Source organism: Anguilla rostrata, chromosome 19 (assembly GCF_018555375.3).
Source record: "Anguilla rostrata isolate EN2019 chromosome 19, ASM1855537v3, whole genome shotgun sequence".
NCBI lineage: Eukaryota > Metazoa > Chordata > Actinopteri > Anguilliformes > Anguillidae > Anguilla > Anguilla rostrata.
Window position 1 is genome coordinate 4,728,625 of NC_057951.1, and position 24,722 is coordinate 4,753,346.

At 48.4% G+C, this 24,722-nt stretch overlaps 1 protein-coding gene across 3 annotated transcripts in view; it reads right to left on the reverse strand.

Annotated features, from left to right (window-relative positions):
* LOC135245511 (cGMP-inhibited 3',5'-cyclic phosphodiesterase 3A-like) overlaps nt 1-24,421 on the reverse strand; it is a 71,373-nt gene extending 46,952 nt beyond the window's left edge. Inside the window, exon 1 of one of the 3 annotated variants that reach the window (XM_064318596.1) lies at nt 23,832-24,421. In XM_064318596.1, coding sequence (XP_064174666.1) covers nt 23,832-23,843 — 12 coding nt within the window. In that variant the 5' untranslated portion in view covers nt 23,844-24,421. Of the gene's footprint in view, nt 1-474; nt 2,972-23,831 lie in introns of those variants that run through there. The other 2 variants (XM_064318595.1, XM_064318593.1) reach the window with 2 other exon arrangements.
* Between the last annotated feature and the right edge of the window lie 301 nt (nt 24,422-24,722).

The following is a 24,722-nucleotide window of genomic DNA, read 5'->3' on the forward strand; positions in this document are numbered from 1 at the left end:
GTTCCAATCGAGACACGAAAAATCAAGTATGAACTATTTGCACAAAATGAATTAATCCAATGACAGACCATTCGTTCAGCAAGGTTCATAGTGAAAGCTTGAAACGGACGAATACACCTCAGCAAACCGATATGAACACCATGATCAAAATTCATGTAAGCTGTAGTGTTTCTACACTTCAAGCCTTTTAAATAATCTCTACATTAACATCCAACACCACATTATACCGATATAACCTAATAATTTGTAAAGCATAGTCTACATTCGACCTAGATTAATTGCTATTGCAAGACTAATAGCAAAACCCAACAATAACCCAATTTGAAATTAACACTTCTCCAGGCACATATTTTTTTGCTGAGGCCGCTCATTTCGGGCAACCCCAAAATTTACACAGTCCGGGAAATCTCGAAATGTCAATTCCAACCACGGTCGGACATCTTAACCGTAAACGGGACAGAAAAATAAACTCACCTGGTCCCTCTGTATGCACGGGAGGGAGGTGCGCCGGCGCGACTTGCTGTTAGACTGACCGTGTCCCATTTCCGACGATATCACGGAGCTGGACCTCCTTCGCCTTTTAAAAACCGGGATATCTTCCTTTGCCCCGGTCACGGAGGTACAGCCCTCCCTCTGTACCCCTTGGCTCGGCAGCAGCTTGTCGGCATACCTCGCTAATAAGACGCCGAGCACCCCGACGACGTACGCCAAGTACGGTCTCCAGCTGGCCCGTACTTTGCTCAGCGAAATTATGGAGACCGTCCGGACGACGCTGATGAAGACGATGATGGAGATCCCGTGCTCGAGCTTCGCCACCATCAGTGCGCCGCTCGCCAGGCACGCGAGCACCACCACGGTCGAAGTGAACGAGAGCAACTGCCCCTCCGCCCCGTGCACGAGCGACTGCGCCGCCGCTTCGCCCAGCTGGCACGCGGTCAAAAGAAAAAGGACTGTTTGGACCAGGACTCCACAGCGGATCAGATGCAAGCCGACCCAGAAGAAGGCACAAAGGAGGGTGACGATTGTGGAAAGCAGATGCCACCAAGTTAGCAATAGCTCCCCCGCGCAGCTGGACGTGAAAATGACGGGAGACCCGGTCTGTCTGCTATTGCTTCTGCCGCTGCGCTCGCATCCCCAGTTCACGAATTTAACCACCAGGGCGAGAAAGACCGAAAGCGACCCCACGAAGACTGCAGACGAAAGTCTCTCGGAACTCCGTATTTTGTCCAGCGCCAGTCTCGGCAACGCTCTGTAGTCCGGACGCTGAGACAAAGACGCGATGCAAGTTTTCGCGTTACCATTGCGGTCTGGGGCCCCGGGGCTTTTCCCGTCGCTTTTACGGGATGCGCCGCAGCTACCACCAGATTCCGCGGTCATCGCCATAATTCAAAGAGTTAACATTGTTGCGAGAACATAAAAGTATATTTACTCATTTAACCGCGGGGTTAAATAGCCATGGCGTAGTCAATGCTCTGGATAAACAACCATCGAGAAACAAAACATGCCAAACCTCTCAAAAGTGTCACTGTTTTCAATTATTTTTATTTTTAAAACGTAAAGGATTACGTTTTCGAGTGTGTTCCATTGATGCATTTTTGCGCGAAGTTGCGAACATCTGATACTATAAGGCTTACCCCAAGGCACTCGGCATTCAAATACACACAAAAAAAATAAAATAATAAATCTAGCGTCTTAAACGGAATCCAGTGCGGCAGAATGACAGACCAGCTTCTGAGGTTTTACAAATCTAGGCCATCGCAGTTCTTCACTGCGCTCTCCTTTGTCCTGCGCGGGATCCCAGCGTTTCTCTCAGTCTTAATTCCCTCCTCGCCGTTCACGTTTATCCCATCCATTCAAGCGCGCTTTCTTCTTGACAATATACGAGCGTCATTCACGTTCACTTTCTCTACGTAGCTGCGCGCTGTCCGGTCATTGTTTTTTCGGATCTTTTTAAATGAGGAGAAACGGCAATAAATCCTGCTGCTCACTAGGCAGAACTATAAATCCAGAAACGACAGAGGGAGGGGGAAACTGTATGTTCTGCCATTAGCAGTGACACTTAGTAGTAATCTCCTCCTCTGATGTGTTCGTACAGGTATATACTGCAAGGAGATGTGTCATGCAATGCAGCTGCATCACCGCTGTACAACAGACTGTCAGATTATTCAACTACACACGCGGATATCTGAGTAATGCATAGGTTAGCCTATTTAAGAACTGTCGCCACCCAGCCAGATAGTTTCTCAGGAAAAAGGCAACTGAATCTGGTATAAAAAAATAATAACAAAAAAGAGGATACATTGTGGTCAATAAAAACTACTGTTAAAGATGCATACGTGTTTTGAAAGTATTTTTTAAAACATATCATTTCACTTCCGCTTTAGGCTATTCAGAATGCCGGTACACGTTCCAGGGAATCGGAAAAAGGTGCATTTTGAATAAAGGCACGTTCTGTCAACGTCGTAAAGCAGTGTAGAGAAGTTTACATATTTATGTGTTCACAATCGTCAGTTCTGTCTAAACGAATCCATCTTCTGAATATTAAAATTTTGCTTTACGTGCAAGAGAGGTCGCCGGGTTGATTCCTGAGTGAGCCACAGTCATGGCATGCCTTTTAAATTCACTTAAGCTGATCTGCTTCAGAGAATATACCCAGATTCATAAATTTATGATATATAAAGTGTCGGTCGTGTAGGTTGTCCTGGTTGAGGACATCGGCTAAGCGAATAAATAATATAGTATGTTTTAAATTCAGTTGATTTCACTTACATCCACTAAGTGAGCCCATTCCAATACAAGCCTCTGGGCAATGGCACACTGGCACACAGAAAACAGCCTCTGTTCTGCTGCAGAAATCTCAGTATTTCTAAATACAAGCAGCCCATTTTTGACTTTTGACTTTAACAAAACTATTTTCATATTTGTACTTCCACTGGAAATGTACTCTTAATTTAAAAGCACCTTGCCCATGCACGGTAATGATACACTATTTCTAATGCCAACACAGTACAATCCCTCCTGCAGTGGTTCTCTAGCTGGGCCCCCAGGGGCCCCTGTATGTGCTGGTTTTCACTTCAACCACACCCGCAATCCCAAAAGTTTTAACAAGCTGTCATTTTCAATTAGACACTTTCCAGGATTTGAGGAATTATTTACCATCTTAAGCCACATTATGTCAGAAATACCTATAGAAATCATGAGGAATAAATGTACCGTATTCACCTTGCGCTTATCGTGCTATATTACAAACAATTTCATAAAAAGAAGCTTTAAAAACTCAAATTAATGACTGAGGTGAACCTGTAGGCTCGTACCTGGTGAAAGTGTGGACGCCTGGCCTCCAAAACTGGAAGATAATGAAGAATTCAAAGACAAAGCAAATGACAACGAGCCAAATCTGCATCGCGATAATAAGCTTAAGGGAAAAAAAATTAGGAAAGAACTTGAGCACACGTATTCAAAAAACCTTAATTGAGCAAGAGACCGGCTGCAGCAAAAAAAAACCAGCGCGCACAAGGGGTCCCCCCAGGGGCCCCAGTTTGAGAACCCACAGCCCTGCGGGACTTGTACAAACGCTGCCCGAGTTGACTCAACGCTAAGAATTTTGCTGCGCGCGGAAAAAGCCGGAAAGCCAAACTGGGAGCAGCTTCACACTATACGCGATAAAGATGAATGTGTAATTACCCCAACACGCCATCCCGGGTTTATAGCACTTAGGTTATGTATGAAATTGCAGCCCTGGGTAATTTGACTTTGCCACAGTTTTGCTGGCGGTTGGAATTCGGCAACCTGACGAATTCTAGAACATTCTGTGCCTTCTGGAACTCTACATTATTCATCTACAGAGAAGAGGCGTTCGTCTCGAGCGACGTGACTGTAAAAGCGTGTAGCGTTTTTTTACACGCAACACCGTGCAGGATTCAAAAGTGTTACTGTGCTACAGTAAGACAGAACCTCAGATAGTATATATTTTTTAAAAATCTGATTGTTTAAATGGACTGCATTTATATAGCGCTTTTATCCAAAGCGCTTTACAATTGATGCCTCGCATTCACCAGAGCAGTTAGGGGGTTAGGTGTCTTGCTCAGGGACGCTTCGACACGCCCAGGGCGGGGATCGAACCGGCAACCCTCCGACTGCCAGACAACCGCTCTTACCTCCGGAGCTATGTCGCCCCATAGTTTAGTTTAGTTTAGTTTAGTTTAGTACCTTATTACAATACTGGACCATCAGAAAATCTCATCGGGGAAGCTAAAGTTTTCCCACACACTGCAGTGGAAAATTCACGCAGGTCTCGACGTAAAGAGAAATGAGCTTCTCTTTTTTCCCCCTTTGAAACTGCTGCTCAATAAGATCTGAAGTGCTCCCAATTATAGTCAGGTTTGATTGCGCATGCATGCTGCTCGCTGTGATCAGTAAGATGACTTGAATTCCGGCAGACGGAAGAAGTTAAACGAGGGCAAGTGCTTAAAAATTAAGACCTGCCAGGTGGAAGCAGTTGTCACTACCTGACTGCAGCCAATGAAAGCAGTTAGCGCATTCGACCTTTGAACTTCTGCCAAAGGTCAAAGGTAACGACGACCCACGGCAATGATTCTGTTCCTGCTAACATGAACTCGGCATTTTCGTAAAACGCTATTGGCTCCGGCTGGGACGGAAGTCGCGTTCTCTCTGGAAACTGTCCGTCTCTAAACGGGGATGAGGTCGTCGCGCTGGACTCGTCAGCGAAGACGCCAACGCCGCCCGTCGCCTGATCGTCGCGTTCCGCTTCCTGTGCAAGCTCTGCTGATCTGCGTAAGAGAGAGCGTTTCTCAGTGCACCATCCAGGTGGATTATAAAAAAAGAAAAAAAAAACAGCTTTTGATTGAGCTCCCCGATCCCCAGCTGGGCGAGAAGTGATTTAAATATTCATCTGAGGGAACTGGCTGCGACGGAGCGCGCGGGGCTGCCGATGGAGAGGCCGCATTAATGTTTCATCGGTCACAAACAGCGCAGCGCATGCTGCAAGTCTCCGCAATCCCACCTCCATTTCAACATTGCTGCATGCTCGCATACTTACATAAAGCACACTCGCATACTTACATAAAGCACACTCGCATACTTATATAAAGCACACTCGCATACTTACATAAAGCACACTCGCACACATACATAAAGCACACTCGCACACTTACATAAAGCACACTCGCATAATTGCATAAAGCACACTCACATGCTTACATAAAGCACACTCACATACTTACATAAAGCACACTCACATTCTTATATAAAGCACACTTGCATACTTACGTAAAGCACACTCGTACAGACACACAGAAACTGACAAACACATGCAGTCAGCACACAGAAAAGCATTTTAGAACACACAGCCACACACACACACACACCCACTGTAACATACATACACACACAAAAACTCACAAACACACGTACATTCTGCACATGTATACACGTATTCGCACTCATGTACACACACATACTACACACTTGAAAATGCACACACACACACACACACACACACTCACTCACACACACACAACAGAGCAAAAAGGCCCTGCACGTGCCTGAGCTGGCGAGTTTAATATAGAATTGTGACTTGTTCACACGACTTGTCTTGCCGATAAATGATTCCAAGAGTTTCTGCTCTAAATTTAAAATACAAACGCGTGACTCCAAATATCACCAGAAAGGTGGGATAAGTGAGAAAATGCCTGAGTGCTGGCAACCAGTAAATCCCAACTAGGAAGGGTACTGTGCGACTCTCTATATTCCCAGGGCCTGAGTTTGTTGTTAGCAAACTGCTGAAACAGGTTATTACTACCTGGTAAACATGACATTTTTAAAACTATTTTTCACTTTAAATGGATTGTGCTTTTGTAGTGAAGTTCAGTTATGTTTTCAAATAAGTACTCACCTTGTCCACGAAAACACATGAAGCCTAATAAAAAAACAAAACAAAAACAAATCACTAAGTATCCTTCAAAGAACAGGCAGACAGAGCAGTCATGTACATATCTTAGCAACATCCTCTATTCCAGCATCTAAAGTCCTGTTGCCCAGCAACATCGTCTCACCCAGAATCCTCAGTCATGTTGCGCAGCAACATCATCACACCTGGCATCCTCCGTGCTGTTGCCCGGCAACGATTTCACCCAACATCCTTACTGCTGCTGTCACTCAGCATCCAAAGTGCTGTTGCCCAGCAACATCACCTAAGGCAGCATCCTCGGTGATGCGCCTCAACATAAACAGTTATGTTAATCTTTAGATTTCTTGAAAAATAAAATGGATTTAAAATGCTAAGGTTGCATAATACAGCCTTCCAGTAACAAAGAGGCACTGCTAGCAGCAGCACCTCTTCATATAAATAATGCAAGTCCTCTCCATGAATTTTAGAGCCAAGCCAGAGTAAAATGAACCTTACAAGAGCAGGGGGAAAAAAATCCTTTCCAAATGGCCAGAAAGTTCTAGAAATGAGTATAAAGGAGAATATTTAGAGACATATGCTGGACTCACGATACACACAGCTCACTAAACAAATGCCAAAGCCACACCTTAACTGTTCTGCTTGTCATCGTTCAGTTCAGTCCAGTTCATTTTCAAAATGAAAGATCACACAGTTAGTCCTCTCCACACCGTTCACATTCTGTGTTCATGCTGATTCATTTGTTGATGGAAACTTCCATACGGACCTTATATTTCACGTGAGGGTAGAAACCGATGACTTGTTGACATGTGAAATGGGTGTAGCCGGGTGAAAACAGCCAAGCTGGTTTCGCAGCTATGCAACGCTCATTCGTCAAAAAAGGAAACAGTTTTCCTTCATGTAATTTTCGAGGTCCCGAAAACATTCATTTCTCTCGATGCCTCAAGAACGCACGACGCTGGCGTGCGTCGCAGTCGAGCCCGTCGGGCAGCGCTGGAGTAATCGGCCTGTTTTCGTCAAGACCGCCAAGAAAAAAAAAACCCCCAAACACAGCGTCCGTCCCGCGGATGGGCAGCGGTAAAGTGGCGGGAAACTGTCCCCCACGCCGTCCAGGACGGGGGGGGGGGGGTCAAGCCCAGCCAGGGTCGGGAGCGAAAACGCCCGAAAAAGCGTCCAGGCCAAACCAAAGCTACGCGGGCAGGGGAGGAGTGTTGGCAGGACCTCTTGCCCGATCCCGAGCGTGAACTTCGGGACCGAGGACCAACCGGGCCAAGACCCCCCCCACCTGATGGCGGGGGGGGGGGGCTTGTGTTCCTCAAGGAGCCAGGAACACGGCTCCCCAACACACACTGAAGATCGCATTCTGCCGCACTGGTACTGCTGTCGATCACATGACCGAGGAAGTGTCTGGGTCCAATCAAATGTTATCCTCCAATTATTTGGACAATTTGTGTGGGACTGCTAAGGGAAACCAGATGCACGCTGCAGTTTTTGTAGTTCCCACATTGGGAGTTAAAGAAAGGAAGAGAGGCGGTTTTAGCGTTGCCGCGACGGCGCTATGCCCTCCGGATCAGCCGATCCGACGTCATAGCTGAACGCTAACGTCAGCGTTCCGGTCCTCACACTGAACGTTCTGTCCCCTGCACTTTTGAACCCAGAAGCCTCCGGTGAAGGCAAAGGGGGGGGCTCGTGAAAAGAATTCGCTGGCGCGGAGACCCCGCGCGCTCGCTTTGCGCTCCGGTTATCGCCGTGGATACGCGCGGGAAAAACCACCGTAGCGGGCGGGCGGACGGCGAGGAAGATGAGGAGGAGTAGCCCCCCAGCGCCGGTCCGCTCGTTAATCTTCACAAGGCCGAGCACGCCTGTTTTCCCAGAGCTAATTTTTAACCCGGACTTGAAAGGCCCCGTTTTTTGAGGTTTATCTCGCCGCCGCCGCCGCCGCCACAACGCCGCCCGTGGATCCGGGAGGGACGCGGACGGACGGCCGCACGGTACGCCGCGGCGCGCGACGCGGTTTTTTTCCCCCGAAAACGCCGGCCTCCGTTTCGGCGGGAAAATATTTTCGGCCGCCGCGGGAATCGACGTGGAAAAAGAAAAACGAAACCGTTGCCCGGGGGCGGAGCTCGGTTCTTCGCCCCCAATCGCTGCTCACGCTAACGCATGCGTACATACATACACCTCTTTGCTCGTCGTTATCGCGTTTATGTCCGCGCTAAAAACTCGCCGTCCTCTTCTGGGGGAGGCGTTTCAGACGTCGGCAGACGCCCTTTCGCGGGGCGGCCGGCGTTGGTCACAGGGTCCCGCGACTGCCAAGGCAGAGCGCGTCAAAGCCTGGTACAACCGTTTCAACGCACCGCGAAAAAGCGCGTGAGTCATTATATTAACACCCTGCTGAATGAATACAGTTTTTTAAAAAATATACAAGCTGAGACTGCTAATTAATAATATAAGCCTCCTCACACCCGGCGTGCACCGTGTAAGCTTAAAAGTATTTATGCCAGAGATTGTCCCCGGTAGGTAGGTAACTCCAGGCAACGTTCGCCTTCAAAAGGAGAACCGTACCCTGACTGGTTTTATTTTTAAAAACCAGAAGCCGTTCTGAGGGTTGCACGGACGATCGAAGGCCGTGCGGTCGAAGGCTCCGAAGCTCTGAGCCAATGAATGAGCCGATTAGCATCCTGCACCAATACGGGGAAAGGAGGGGGCGGGACCTCTTCTTCAAAGTTCCCAAAAACATCAATATTTCAACGAGCGGGGGAACGGGAGTGTCAAAACAAAAAAATCTCTCCTCCCAGCATATACAGCACTAGCACCAACGTCAGTGCATCGGAGGTCACCATCCCCAAAAATTCACTCAAACCAGAATGAGTCACATTCTTGAGAGTAATACATTAGAGTAACTCATTCACACATGCTGAAGAGTACCGAAGAGTAAAATCATTCAGACATACTGGAGAAGACACTGTAATCCCCTCATGCCACACATTCATTAAAGCAGAACTCCTGAGCCATGTTTACCGTGACTACTCCCGCTGAACTGTGGGAGGGGCTGAGGGGTCCATCAGGGTTCTGGCTGCCCCGCACTGCACGCGCTCAGTGCTGGGATGGGAGCTGTAAGAGCAGGGCGGGTAACGATGTCCGGACCGGGCCCGAGCACCCGTGTTTCCGGAACAGTCCGGCACCGCGACATTACATAACCTTACTAGCATTTAGCAGACTCTCTTATCCAGAGGTAGCTTTTTACCAGTTTTGTACATATGCATGTCAGATCAAGCTCCTGGCTCATGCGTGCAACGGCAGTGCCCCAACCTGGGAATCGAACCTGCAAGCCTTTAACTTACAAGCCCGTCATTACGCTCCGCTGCCGTCCGAGAGCGACAAGGGTGTAGAGATGCGATGGACGTTACATGAGCGCTATTCGCTGGAGTGTGAGCAGTATTTTTGTGTGCGTGTGTGTGCGTGTGCGCGTATTTGTGTACATGTGTGTGTACGTGTGTGTGTGTGTGTGTGTGTGTGTGCGTGCATGCGTGTGTGCGTGCGTGCGTATGTGTGAGTGAGCACATGCTGGCTCAAGTCTCATTTCAACAGTAGGGTGTATAAGCGCATCTGCTATGCTAACGCTAATGCTAATAAGAGCTACGGCCAGCTCGGCTGCAAATGTCAGCAGGTTCTCAGGAGTAGACGGCGGGTTCTGATCTAATCTGCGGGGCAGGAAGTTCAGCGGCGGGAAAAGCAGGCTTTCCCTCGGGGAGGGTGTGGGGTGTGTGGGGGGGGGCGGTCCTGCGTCAGCGTGCTGATAAGGGTCCCCGCTGCCCTTTCGGGAATCCGCGGATAAGAGCTCCTCTATCGGCGGCCCGATAAGGGCCCGGACGCCCCGCCTGGGTCAGGTGAGAAAGGGGAACTACGGGAACGCCACTGGGGACAAGTGTGTGTGTGCGAGTGTGTGTGAGTGTGTGTGTGAGTATGCGAGAGAGAGTGTGTGTGTGTATGAGAGAGAGAGACTGTGTGTGTGTGTGAGAGAGAGAGAGAGTGTGTGTGTGTGTGTGAGAGAGAGTGTGTGTGTGTGTGTGAGAGAGAGAGAGAGACTGTGTGTGTGTGTGTGAGAGAGAGAGAGAGAGAGAGACTGTGTGTGTGTGTGTGTGTGTGTGTGCGTGCGCAAGTGAGTATGCGAGAGAGAGAGTGAGTGTGTATGAGCGAGAGACTATGTAGAGAGTGACAGTGTGCGAGAGAGAGCATGTGTGTGTGCGAGTGAGTGTGTGAGAAACTGTTTGAGTGTGTGTGAGAGAGAGAGACTGTGTGCATGTGAGAGTGTATTTGTAAGAGACAGCATGTGTATTAGTGTGTGTGTGGGTGTGCGTGTATGAGAGAGAGAGAGAGATAGAGAGAGGAAATAGGGCATGAATATTGGTAAGAGCATGTTTGTGTGTGAGAGAGAGAGAGCGATAGGGCATGTATACATGTATGTTATATGCACGTGTGTGTGTGTGTGTGTGTGTGTGTGTGTGTGTGTGTGTGTGCTCGTGTGCACACGTATGTATGCGAGTGAGACACAGGGCACGTGTGTGGAGCAGTTTGCATGCGTATTCGCGTGTTTACACGTCCACTTTGAAAGGTAACACACACGCTCGGACCCGGTCACAGTTTCCACGCCAACGTCCCCCGGAGCTCTGTGCCTTTCCATAACAACACCCATCGCAGACCCCGAGGCCCCGCCTTCTCGCCACAACAATCCGACCCCCCAGATTTACCAAAAATACCTCCACTGGAATGTTCGTTCCGGTGACAGGGTGCCACGATGGGATTCTACGGGCAAGGATGATAAAATATTACTAAGCTCTCCAGGCAGCAAGAAGCCTTGTCTGATTCGCTGTTACGTAACAAAATTAATTTGTTATTAATGCAATGCAGTCGGCTACGTGGAGCGGTTTGACTTTCACTTAGCTGTCATCGGGATTCAAAATGGGTTGATCTGAAAAACATAGGATAAGTCCAACTGAACCGATTAATTAAGTCACCGCATTCACAAAGAGGTCAAATGTCTTGGTTACCATGTGACCTTCCGGTCCTTACTTGATTCACCCCTTTGAAGAGTAAAGATGTTTTACCAAAGGTTCTAGAACTCCACTGCTTTCAGTTACCAGCAGTGACTGTGACATCAGCATTAGAATGTTCAATTAAGAACATTCTAATCGCCTATTTGTGACCTCACACATTAAAGGGTGAATTGACTGTCAGGGAGACCCAATCTAGAATAACAGCAGTGCTTGCTTGCCTCTTTGTCAGGGAACAAATCGAGTGTGACAGATCCACACTGAGCCTCGGGCCAGGAGAGAACATGTGCGTCGACACACATGTGTGAGGTCACGTGCTGAACCAATCAGGAGCCAATGATTCCCATACACATCTGTGTAGTAAATGCCTCAGCAGTTCTGGGGGCCTCTTTAATTTCCGATGCATATATCCAGTGACAGTCTCAAGCACATTTTAAATGCCAAATGAACCACAATACTATATATACACATATAGTACACACACACACACACACAAACGTACAGACACACACACACACACAAAGTGGTTTTGCTTGAATTGTTTCAGGGCAATTGTTTTTTTTAATGGAAAACAAAGGCAATGAATATTGATAAAAAAAACTGATGCAGTTAATGCGTAGCATAAAGCAAATATTGCGTCTCATTTCTGGAATTATTTTTGATAAACTAGAATACGTGAATCTATGATTAAACTAAGACATAGTGATTTGGATTAGACACTGATCGGAGATTACATCAGGATATTGTGCACACTAAATATTTATGGCAAATTTAAATGGAATTTTGCTCTGATTGGACAAAGACAGGACATGTGATTTATATTAGGGACATAGTTGACTAAAAGAGAGAGGTCAGTTTATTCCACAGACTGTGATGTTTACCCAATTAAAGATTTGTCAGTGTTGATGTATGAATTTGAAGGGATTATGAATAATTCTGCAATACAAACATTTCCTTTGGATAATCTTAAGTAAAATGAAGACGCGACATTTTTCTGTCGGTTTTATTATTAAATTATTCACTAAATCGGACACGCTCGGAAATGGCCTTCAAGAGACTTTTGATGCATTTATAAATATTTTTAAATCGCAGAAGCTAACACCACGAATAGCCTGACGTTTCAACCATGCCATTTTCCGTGAGCCCTCGTTGTGATGCGATGTGAAGATCGTTTGCTCACGTCAACCTTTCATCTTGGTCACATATCCGTTTTTGTGAAACATTGTTTTTTTTTTTTAATAATCTGCATTAAATTTTACCGGAATCTACAGGATTTAAAGTAATCATTCGACCCACGGCTGCTCGCTGTACACGCGCGTTCCCGGTGTCCGGGGGGAGGGGAGAGAACGTTCCGGCACACGAGAACCGTTTCGCCAAAGTGGGCCAGACACGTGGAGAGGGAGGAGAGGGGCCCTTCGGCCACGAACCGGCCTGGGACGCGGCTGAACCTCTATGGTGACGAATCTGCTCTCGTAATGGAATAAAACTTTAGCTCGCCGTGCCAGGGTACTGTTTTTACCCCAGAAAGCTCTGCGGGACGACCCCACGGGGTTATCTGCTCCAGGTACGAACCGTATCGTAAAAACAACGCGGGCTCAAGCCAGGCGACCTCTCCCGCCAATGACGAGCTCTCTCCTTGGAGGGCGGGAATGAAGCCGGCCAACCGCAATCGACCGGTGACCAATCAACCGACCGATAAGATTCCAGCATCCACTCAACCACTCGCTGTTCTGAAGCAGAGTCATTGAGCGACAGAAAAGCCGATCGTTTTAATTTCTCATTGAATACTGCTCTAAAAAAAAAAAAAAAAGCTGTGGTCGTGCAATGATGAAACCGTAATGTGCGTTTCACAAACTACGCATTCATATGACAGACGCATGACTGAGAATTATAAACGCTGGCCCAGCGAGCCAAAGACTCCGCCCCCTCCTTCTCCCAGATGATCACAGAAGGTGACCTCACAGAAGGTGACCTCACAGCCAGCCGACACTTTGCACTGGGGCAAACGCCTCGGCGCCAGACACCGCTATCCACTGAACTGCTAACAGCCAGCCAGGGCTTTTCCGCAACTGCTAACCGCCCAATTTGAGCAACGGCGTTTTTTTTATTTACGCAGCAGATGCCCTTGACCAGCTGACGCCTTAATTAATGCCACCGCCATTCCGATAAAGCGTCTTGGCGAGCTGTACGACAGTAACCCCCGGCAACCGCTGGCAGTCCGGCTCCCTAACCACAGGACTGCACTGCTCCCCCCCCTCAACATGTTCAGGCTATGGTGTGTCTACAATCAAACAGTGCACGTGTCCTTGGTCTCTCCGTATCTGACTTACTGAAACGTGCTGCCTCCACGTACCAGTCTATCCTGGCTGACGCAACAAAAGTTTGAAAATGAACGTTGCACATCTGTATGCAGAATGGATGGGTCATATCCATATGGAGAATGCATGGCATGCATATATATGGAGAATGGATGGGTCATATCCACACGGACAATGGATTGCATGTATCTATATGGAGAATGGATGGGTCATATCCATATGGAGAATGGATGGATCATATCCACATGGAGAATGGATGTCGTGCATCTATACAGAGAATGGATGGGTCATATCCACATGGAGAATGGATGTCATGCATCTATACAGAGAATGGATGGGTCATATCCATATGGAGAATCGATGGATCATATCCACATGGAGAATGGATGTCGTGCATCTATACAGAGAATGGATGGGTCATATCCATATGGAGAATGGATGGGTCATATCCACATGGAGAATGGATGTCATGCATCTATACAGAGAATGGATGGGTCATATCCATATGGAGAATGGATGGATCATATCCACATGGAGAATGGATGTCATGCATCTATACAGAGAATGGATGGGTCATATCTATATGGAGAATGGATGGGTCATATCCATATGGAGAATGGATGGAAAATATCCACATGGAGAATGGATGTCATGCATCCACACAGAGAATGGATGGGTCATATCCATATGGAGAATGGATGGCAAATATGGATATAAATAATTATGAAATTCTGGGTTCTGTTCAGCCCTGTTCAGCAGAGAAGAAACAGGGAGAGCGACGGCAACATGCAGTGACTTATTAAAAACCAACCCAGCAGCTTATTAAACCAACCCAGCAGCTTATTAAACCAACCCAGCAGCTTATTAAACCAACCCAGCGGCTTATTAAACAGTGACCTCACCGAAACAATCGCTTCACACATGAACCTAGTTTATATATGATCAAACGCATAATTATGCCATAAAATATTTGCGTACGCCTCGGCGTGACCTTGTGAGGGCCAGACTCCGAGCTGAGCGATGGGGCTTCCCGTCCGTGCCTTTGCTATTAAAGCCGACCGAAGCTGGCCCCGCCTGCTTTTATGGCCGCTAATGTTCTTATCCTTCTGGAGATTAGCACTCGTTTGTGTGAACGGGAGTGAACACCTTATCTCTGATGTTTGTGTCTCCGTATCGAAGCTCACCCTGGGTCTGCCGTTTAATGGCCGCGGCCCTTTCTGAAACCCCATTGCGGCCTCCGATCGACATCGGCCGCTGCAGTGCATGCTGGGAGTTCCCAAGCCGTCATCCTCTTGGTTTGAAAACGCAGTTAAACAATCACAGCACAGCAGCCTGCAGGCAGTGGAAGAGAGCAGTAAGACAGAAAATTGGAATATGAGAGGTAGGTGTGGAGAACCATTTCAGCAGCGGGAGGGAACGATGACACTAACGCTGACGGATCGCACTTATATATCGCGGCGTCCATTTTGAAAGCTTCAACAGTGAAGGGAGGGCCGGGTGAGGGGGTTGGTTTTAGGGACGATCACCCTCAGTGTAGGATTTACCCGTGTAATAACGCGTGGCAGCAGTATTGCAGCAGACCAGAAAAAAAAATTCACCCGCTCCATTTGACAGTTTTGAGACAGATGGCTCCCACTTGTGTGGGACTAGACTAGATTCCGATTGGCTAAGAGCTTGCTTTGCTTGTGAGACTGGACCCTGGACCTGGACCTGGACCTGAAGCTTCTCCCCAGAAATTACAGCAAAGTTATTAATTATTTGAGCCATGCGCTAAAACAAAGTTTAAATTCGCCTTTGCGTGTCAAATTTAACCCAAGAAAGCCACCGATTGTAGACTTTGCATGATTTCTCGTGCTGAAAAGTGCAGCTCTTCCTCTTGGGTCTGAGAATGCAGCCGCGCGCCATTTTCCTGAAGTGCGCACTGCAATCAATCACCGAAGAGAGACTAATCACCCACTATCACAATATCTGATTCACACTGTTCGGCTGGGGAAAAAAGTGTCTGCATTTGTGTGTGTGTGTGTGTGTGTGTGTGTGTGTGCTTAAATAAGACAGCATCTCCTCAGGCAATGTCTTATTTCGAATTAAACAAGACATGAAACTATCCAGACTCCACTCGCCCCTTCAGTTTTAAACAGGCCAGACCTGACTTGAGCCCCGTTAGGCCGAGCAGCAGGGGAACCATCCAGAGCTTCGGGGGGCTCCACCGAGCTGGGACAGGCGCGGGAGACGTGTCGAACCCGGCTTCTCCCCACGCAGAAAGGCCTTTGCCAGCTGGGCTACAGGGGTTACACACAATGCAAACTATGCAGACTACAGAGAAGTAAAAAACAGCCCTTAATGGGAAATGTTAAAAGTTTGGTACACGACGCACTAACTAACTAACTTTCCCCGCCAGTAACCTTCCATAGTCTTCATATTGCGGTGTGTGCGCGTATGTGTGTCACACCTGCCTGTGTGTGTGTGTGTGTGTGTATGTGTGTCACACCTGCCTGTGTGTGTGTGTGTGTATGTGTATCACACCTGCCTGTGTGTGTGTGTGTGTGTGTGTGTGTGTGTGCGTCACACATGACTGTGTGGGTGTGTGTGTATGTGTGTGTGTGTGTGTGTGTATGTGTGTCACACATGCCTGTGTGGGTGTGTGTGAGCGTCACACATGCCTGTGTGAGTGTGTGTGAGCGTGTGTACCTGACGATGTGTGTATGTGCATGTATGCATGTGCTTCGGTATGTGCGTGCAGCCTTGTGTGCGCCTGTGTGTAACAGAGTGGGTTTTTGTGTATGCCTGTGTGATTGCACGTGTGAGATTGTGTGAGGGGCTCTGTATAGTCCCAGAAATAGGTACCCACAAAAAAAAAAAACTGTGATGTCACACCTCGCCATAGCGGCTGGCTTTCTACGCGGCGGAAGAATCCTTCCGAGAAAGAAAAGGCTAAAATAACCCTCTCTCCCCACCTACCTTCTTCGTCTGGCAGTAATCTCCGCAGAACAGCAACCTCCGGAAACTGCGAAACTGCGGAGCCTTCCAGCCTATTTTGAGCCAGAATGGAGGACGCGGCGCAAGCCAGCAAACTGCAGCCAGCAGCCACTTCAAGGCGGGAAAAAAAAGAGGATATTTTCACAGTTTCAAACATAAATACAGCAGGACACTCTCCATTTCTTTTTTAAACATTTGGACAAGGGCTTAGCTTCCTGAAAACTTCTCCTTACTCACAGTGGGGGATTCAGAGCGATCTGGATTCCAGATGGGGGGGGGGGGATTTTAAGGGCAGATGTTAGCCTCTACCTGGGCTTAGCGGCTGTAGAGAGAGAGAGCCCGTGATTAGGAGGAAGAGAGCCTGGTGTCGCGGCCGATCCTTTTGGCGAGCGTGTAAACGAGCGTGTAAATGCCACTGTGACATTTCTTCGCGGGGAGGGGTGGAGAAAACTGACCTGGGGGGGGGGGGAAGGATGATCTCCAACGCGGCGTCCTGTCCATCAGCACGCCATCGTTCTCCCACAGCTGACTGCGGACCTGCCGCGTCACCTGCATCTAAAATAACGGGAGTGAGACCACGTGCTGGGGATGCTTCTAGAACAGGGGTGCATAGCTCCGGTCCCGAAGAACCGATCTATGTGCTGGTTTTGTTCCAACCGATTACCATAGATATAGTATATCTATATATATATATCAGAGGGCTCGTTGGCTACGCCACAGCTCTCCATATTCTATGACCCGCTCGCTTTTCTTTCCTCAAAACTCTCTTTGACTGACGCCGAGCGGATTCACCGATCTCTGCCAGGTGCTTCGAACATCTGAGTACTTGTGCAGATGTTGGTCAGCTTAAACAGTGTGACGGGGGGGCTGGTCATTCCCCAGTCTGCATTAAAAACAAACACAGATTATATTTAGCAAGAGACATTATTATATATACATAGTGGTATTACATATGGATGCGGAGCATTTAAAAAATATTTTTACGCACATTTTTTGAAAATGTTGCTTCCATTTTGTATTTTACAGTCCAAAATATTCGGCAATGGCTGTCCACACAAATGTACACACTAAGAGAGGAACCTGCAGCCTCAAACCTGAACTCGTTCACCTCTCTCTCGAATCTATACTAAACCGAGCTGCGAAACAGCAGCGGGATTAATCACACTTTGGGAGGAAAGTGGTTTGCTGGCAACGTCTCTTGCCTCCTTGTTCCTTAATGAAAGAAAGCGTCCCTCCCGCCACGCGAGGTCCTGAGGGGGGGGGGAGAAAATGGCGGCGTGGGGCCGAAGTGGAGAGTCACATTTTAAACAATACAAAGGATCTGTCAAATGGCAGTTAGCAAACTGCATTACCCAGAAGCAAAGCATGCTGTTAAACAGTGCGGTTATACAGTGACCCACAGAGAACACCACATAAAGACTTGTAATAAAAACTGCAGTCCCCCTATTCCAGCTGGTAATTAGAAATATCCTAATGCGATAACGCATTGTCATACAACATTAATTTTTAAGGCCGAAGGGGAGAGGCAGACGCGGCCGGGCCGTGGACGGGCGTCCTGACCCGAGCGTTTGTCAACAAGGGCAGCAAGACTGGCCTCGGTCCCCCAAAGTCATTTGACTCAGGGATTAATCGATTATGAGAGGAGGCAAAAGCAACATTTCTCTGTGTTGCAGGGGGATCTGTCCCCTGCCAATGGTGCCCCCATTAAAACAATGCTAGACAAAGCAAGAACTGAGAGGGGGGATTCTTCAGGAGCTACAAATCGATTTGCTGAACGTTACACCATCTAGTGGAAAAAGTTAGGTACTGCTGCTCTGCTCATCGAGTCAGTGAGTGAAACCGATGTTCCCACTGCAGTCTCCCCCTTCGCAGTAAAACACAGTTTAAATTATGAAATGTACGAATACGCGGACATAAACAACACATGGGCAGGTCCCGTGCGCTCTGTGAATGTTTGATGAACGTTTGAGGAACGCTGTCCAGCTGGGGGGCTGATGGGAAGGGCATTTTCACAGGCTCTCCTGCTTGCACTGCTGCGTTTCTGTCATTTTTACTGAGGGGCCCAGTGTTTACCCGTCTTATCTGTTCTCCTCTCCTGTGGTGTTAGCTTAATTCACTCAGTCACGTGTGAGCGTGCGCACCTACACACACTCGCTCATTAATGTGTGAGCACTCACACATACGCATACACACACACACACTTACGCAGCTGCACATACACACACGCACATACGCATACATACACACACACATGCATACATACACACACACTTACACAGTTGCACACACACACACACACACACACACACACACACACATACACACACACTTACGCTTTTGCACATACACACATGCACACACACACACACACACACAGGCTCTGTTTTTTCACATAACCCACAGCACATTTGCCCTGAAAAGAGGTCAACTGCAGTTTAACAAAGACCAAAAACCAACACCTCATGCGAAACAAATGAATTCAGTATTGGATTTAGAGTGCATTTTATCTACCTTGGCATGTTTCATTTAATACATTATAATTTAGTTTGCTTTCCATAGGCACAAACTTTTTGGTTCTCCTCCAGAACCTTTACTTCTTATTAGGGGGACCAGCACAGCAGGTGTGCGTAAGAAACAGCCAAGCCACAGCTGTTCTCAGACTCAGTGCAGAGGACCCCTGTGTGTGCACTGGTTTTACAGCCAATCTCTTGCTCAATTAAGGTTGCTAAGCGCACGTGCACGAGTTCTTTCATAATGTTTTCCTTAACACAACGCAGGTGTGCCTCGTTACCAATTGCTTTGTCTTGGAATTCTTCATTAAGAACAAAATGGTTCATTCTAGTGGCCAGGTGTCCAAACATTCACCAATTAGGAGCCTATTGATTCAGCTCAGTCTTTAATTTCAGCAGTTTAAAAAAAATCTTTCTTTTTAACACTTTTTATTTAATTGTTTCCCCAATGTAGCGCAAAGTGAATTTGGCACGTTTTTTCTTCACAGTAGGCAAAGCTATTTTTGACAATGCGGCTTAAGATGGCAAACAATCCCTCAAAACACAAAAAGCATCCAATTAATAAAAAATGAGCATCTTGATAAAAATTCTGGGATTGCAACTGTGGTTGGAACAAAAAACCAGCATACGCAGCGCTCCCCCAGGACCGAGTTTGAGAACCACCACTGATATATTACACCCCCGATCTGTTACACGGGTTCCCAACCTTGGTCCTGGAGAAGCTCGGCAATTAGCAAGACACCCATTGAAACTTAGCATTGTCAACCAGCAAAATACGGTCACATTTTAAACAATACAAAGGATCTGTCAAATGGCAGTTAGCAAAACTGCATTACCCAGAAGCAAAGCATGCTGTTAAACAGTGCAGTTATACGGTGACCCACAGAGAACAACACATAAAGACTTGTAATAAAAACTGCAGTCCCCCTATTCCAGCTGGTAATTTGAAATATCCTAATGCGATAACGCATTGTCATACAACATTAACTTTTAAGCGGACGCGAGGCTTCCTATTGGACAAGGAGGTTTTGCGGATTAAAGTGGAAAAGGATTTGAGGAAGGGATTCGTTAAAGACCTGCTTTCCCTCCGTAGCACGGTCGCCTTGTCACTGTAAAGCGCGCAGGGTCACACTGGTTGCTAAGCAGAGCCCAAACACTGCAGGGAACACACTGAAGAGCGGGAGGGAACAGGGAGCCGGACACCTGCGCTGGGTCCACCTGGAGAACCACTGCGTGAGTATCCGAGCCGCGTAGCGTACGGTCGAGCGCTCCTAGGAATGTGGCGGTTTGGATTTGAACCTTTTGTGTGCTACAGCCGATCAGTGAATACCAATGTAAAAAAAAAGGCAGAATGACAGAAATAACACTGAGTTTGAAGGTGTTCACTCCACAGAGCTTGTGTTGGGTGGGGGGGGGGGACTAGGGAAACAGCTCAGTTTATACTGCAGAGAGGTTTCCACAAAGTTTCTTTTGGTGCGTTTGAGTAGCCAAGAGTGCTGTCTCCATGACAACAGGTCACATGGCCTCACCGTCAGGCAGAACCTCCAGCACACATCAAAATCACTGCCAAGCACATTTCTGCACGGAAAGGCGACAGACCAGGAGGTCCATTTTTATTAGAGCAGCGAGAGCTGACCTTGGATCAGTTTCCCCCCCGTCCAGATCCTAACCTCATCCATTATGAGCTCAAACCCTAAAACTGATCCCAGGTCAGCTCTGAGATGCTTTACTAATGAACCCAGACTGCCCCTCCCCACTGCAGTTAGCAATGTTTTTATTAGTTATGCTCCAGTACAGGCAGATATCTTAAATATTAATTTATTAACTATATAATAACTATTTAACATTACTTTTTCCCAGAATTGAGGGGAGAAAAAAACATATCTTCTGACATTTTAATGTTGCATAATCAGATGTTCAGTACAGACTGTCATAAGGAGATTTATATAATATTCTGTCCATATTTAGAAATGGATATTTTGACAGTGGCAGTTCAGGTAAATGTACTTTGGTCAGATGTATAAATACACTGTCCTTATGGGAACTGAACCTAGTTTTACAGTTACTTTAACCGCACATGGAATTTGATTAGAAATTTTATTTCGAGCTGAACCCGTGCCTGTTTTTCCACAGATAACAGTGCAGGGCTTGGTTCCCAGAATGCACTGCAGACACAGGAAGAGCGCCGGAGCCGCGGGGGCGGGGGCGGCCGACCCGGGGGGGGCCGCGGCGCCCGCCGAGCCCGAGCGGGGGCCAGGGGGGGCCGGGGAGAAGCGGAAGCAGAGGCGGCGAATCACCGTGGAGATGCCCAAGGTTTGGGCTGTAGGGGCGAGGGGGCGGGACGAAGGAGGCTGCTCTCGGGCGTCCAATCAGGGAGACGGAGGGGATGGGTTTCGGGAGAGGAGCGGCGGGACGGGAGGGGCCCGCTCGGGAGATTCGTGGACGCGGAAGCTTCGCGAGCACCTCCGGGGTTGCACGGCGGCGGCCGGGGTCCTGCGATTCGGAGGCGTCCTGGTCGTGCCCGTCGAAAAATCCGCCTGGCTCCGGTTGCTGGGGGCGACGCGTCCGCCGCGGCCGCCCGAGCCGGAGAGGAGCGCTTCGCCGCGGCGACCGAGGAGGAGGAGGGCGCGAGCGAAGGAGAGGCGGGAGGCCGGGAGGGGCGGGGCCGAGGAGGGGGAGGGGGAAGCGCAGGCCCCGCCCAGAAAGGCTCCGACCCAGAGCCGCCTGGACAGCAGCCAGGGCGGGCCGCTGGGGGACTGGGTCCGGGCGAAGGACCGCCTCGCTCGCAGGGAGCGGGCGGAGGCGCGGAGGCGCAGGCGGGCGGAGAGGGAGGAGAGGAGGCGGAAGGAGCGGGAGGCGGAGGAGCGGGCGAGGGAGTCGGAGCGGAGGGTGAGCGCCTGGGCGGAGAGGAAGAGGAGGGAGGCGGCCGGGGCTCGGCAGAGAGGGGCCGCGGGGGCGGAGCCGGATCGACGAGCGGGAGCTCCGAGCGGCGGGGCGGCCGAGCGGCCTGGTGCAGCGGTCACACCAGCAGAGGGCGCCACCGCCACCGCTCACCCCCACGGGCGCTCAACCCAAGGCCCGAGGGACTTCCTGTCACATGACTCAAAGGCGACATCCCCTGCACCGCAGGTGGGCCATAAAGAGACGCCCGCCTCCCAGAGGGGGAGGAGCCAGAGGAGGGCGGGGCAGAGCCGGGCCCTTCAGATGGGACCCCGGGAAGGCGACGAGACAGAAGAAGCCGAGGAGAAAAATCCCGGATCTTCCCTTAGCCCCGATTACTTAGACATGTCCACAGCGCCCCCTGTGGACAGGAGAGCCGGTGAGGAGCCCGCAGCCCAGCCGGAAGCTTCCGCCGCGCTCGTTTACGCGCACCTCATTGGCTACCCGGAACCGAAGGGCGGGAAAACCAGGAGGGGGGTCCACTCTGACCAGCAGGGGGCACTCACGAGCCAAACAAACGCATCCTCCAAGGGGGGAACCCAGCGAGAGACCTACGACGGGTGGCTCCGGAGAAAGGCCAAGGAGAGGAGGAGGAGGAAGGAGAAGGAAGAGGAGATGCGGAGAAGCGAAGAGGGGGAGCAGGACCCTAAGCTGGAGGAGGCGTTCGTGAAATTGGCCAGGAGGCGACTGGAGGCGAAGCTGAAGGGCAGGGGGAGGGTGGACAGCGGGCTCCCCGCCCCACGGAGCCTCCCGGCCCGGCCCCGGCAACAATCCGTGACCGTGGCAACATCCCTGGTGGAAGGGTGCCTCCCGGAGGTTCTATACCAGAATGCACTGCGGTCAGCGCTGAGTGAGCTTAAGAGCTCACGGGGCCAGCCGGCCTTCCAGACCTCAGCCAGATACCCCAGCCAGCATTCAAGTGTCCGTTCCCCCCCAACTCAAAGGGCAGACAGAGGAAGGCGGGAGCCAGGCAGCAACCAATCAGCTGTCTCACAGGCCCACACAGGGATCAGAGGAAGGGAGGCGCCTAGCAGCGTCCAATCAGCGGTCTCTGGCTCACACCGTCAGCTGGAATGCGTGAAGGCCGACTGTCACTCAAGGACATCTCATGGACTCTAATGCGAGCTTTAAAGAGTAACTGCACTCACTGCACTCACTGGACGGAGTGTAGCACAGTGGGTAAGGAACTAGACTTGTAACCGAAAGGTCGCAGGTTCGATTCCCTTGAGCAAGGTACTTAACCTGCATTGCTTCAGCATATATCCAGCTGTATAAATGGATACAATGTAAAAATGCTTTGTAAAAGTTGTGTAAGTCGCTCTGGATAAGAGCGTCTGCTAAATGCCTGTAATGTAATGTAATGTCTCAGCCTGGCTCCGCCTACTACACAATTCAGAGAAATGCATCCTGGGGTGGGTGGAGAAGGTGTGTCCATCTCCGATGCATAATGTATTCTATATGCAAATTATTTGTACAGTAGGCTCATGAAACTCTGACCGAACTGTCAAACAAGGCGCTGATCAAATATGGAGGGGGGGGGTTACATTTTACACAACTACACAAACTGGCAAGGTGTGGAATTTAGAACAGCAGCCGTTATGAGCAACCTAATTTCCCTAAATTTTAATATTATTTCATTTGGGGGGTACGACTAGTTCGTGAATTCTTATAATTCTGACCAGTTACTTAAACACAAGGAACTCTCTTAACGCACACGCTTTCATTGTTTCCACAACATAATCATTTATATTTATAACACAATCTATTCTGTTAATAACTGAATATAAAACTTAGGGATCAAAATATATTTCTGTGAATTTGGACATTCTCTGGAACAACAAATACATTTTTTCAGTTTTTGCTTCAATGAGTCATGCAAAAAGAGCTGGTAGTGAACCTGCAGTGTATGAAAATCCGCGGACAGGCCACACTTAATCAATTAAAAATGCAAAAATGAAAGGACTGCATGCCACGTTTTAAATAACTCTCAAGTTAAATGTATTCATGACTCCTGGTTTGAAAATAATTTTCTTCGAGATATTTAGTTTAAAACATCTGTAATATCAATATAAATCATAGTTTATTTTAAGCAGGCCTTCCTGTAACTTACCAGAAGTCTCATGTTTTGCTGGGATTCACCCCAGCTGCCGTTGAACAGTCCCAAACAGGTTAGCAAGGCGAAACAAGCAAATTAGCTCTCTTGCAGGCAGAAAATAAACACGGTAATCAATATTAAATGCGATGGATAAAGATAGCTGGTTCATCCAAATAAACACGGGAATCAATATTAAACAAGACGGATAAAGATAACTGGTTTATCCAAATAAACACGGTGATCAACATAAAATAAGATGGATAAAGATAACTTGTTTTTAAACAAGATGTTTAAGATGTTTATTTTGGGATAGCTTTCCGGTTTTAGTTCCACTGTTTTAGTCAAACAAACAAGCCAAAATAAACGAAGTGTCAAAGGCAGTCCAAGGCTGCTGTTGTGCAAAACATTGCTGCGAGGTAAAGTATTGCTGTGGAACTTTCTAAAACTTTTCCTATTTTCTGGTTCTAATATTTCGGTTTTCACGGGTGGAAGCATGATTTCTTGCGCTATAAACTGTGTCACAACGCGCCCGGGGTGTATTTTGATAGTGGCCCACAAAACAGATAGACAACCTGCGGCTTTGATTGATTTCACCTGTGAGTTCGGGTTCAAAGTAGCCCAATTGCGCGAGACAGCCGTGCGCATGGTAACGCTGCTCGCGATGCTTATAGCCACCATCAAGTCCGAATGGCCGTTATGCTTGAAGCAAAGGAGATTTTTATCTAAAATTTTAGATAACTTGCTTGATAAGAAGCATATTTCTGCATCAGCATATTTTTTGTAAGGGTCTATATCGTAGACTAATATTTTTCGTATCTTCAACATCTGCGCGGGTCTCTTGGTGTACCACAGGGAGAGGAAGAGCGATCAGCAGAAATGAAAGCTGATTTTGTCGTGTGTTATCTT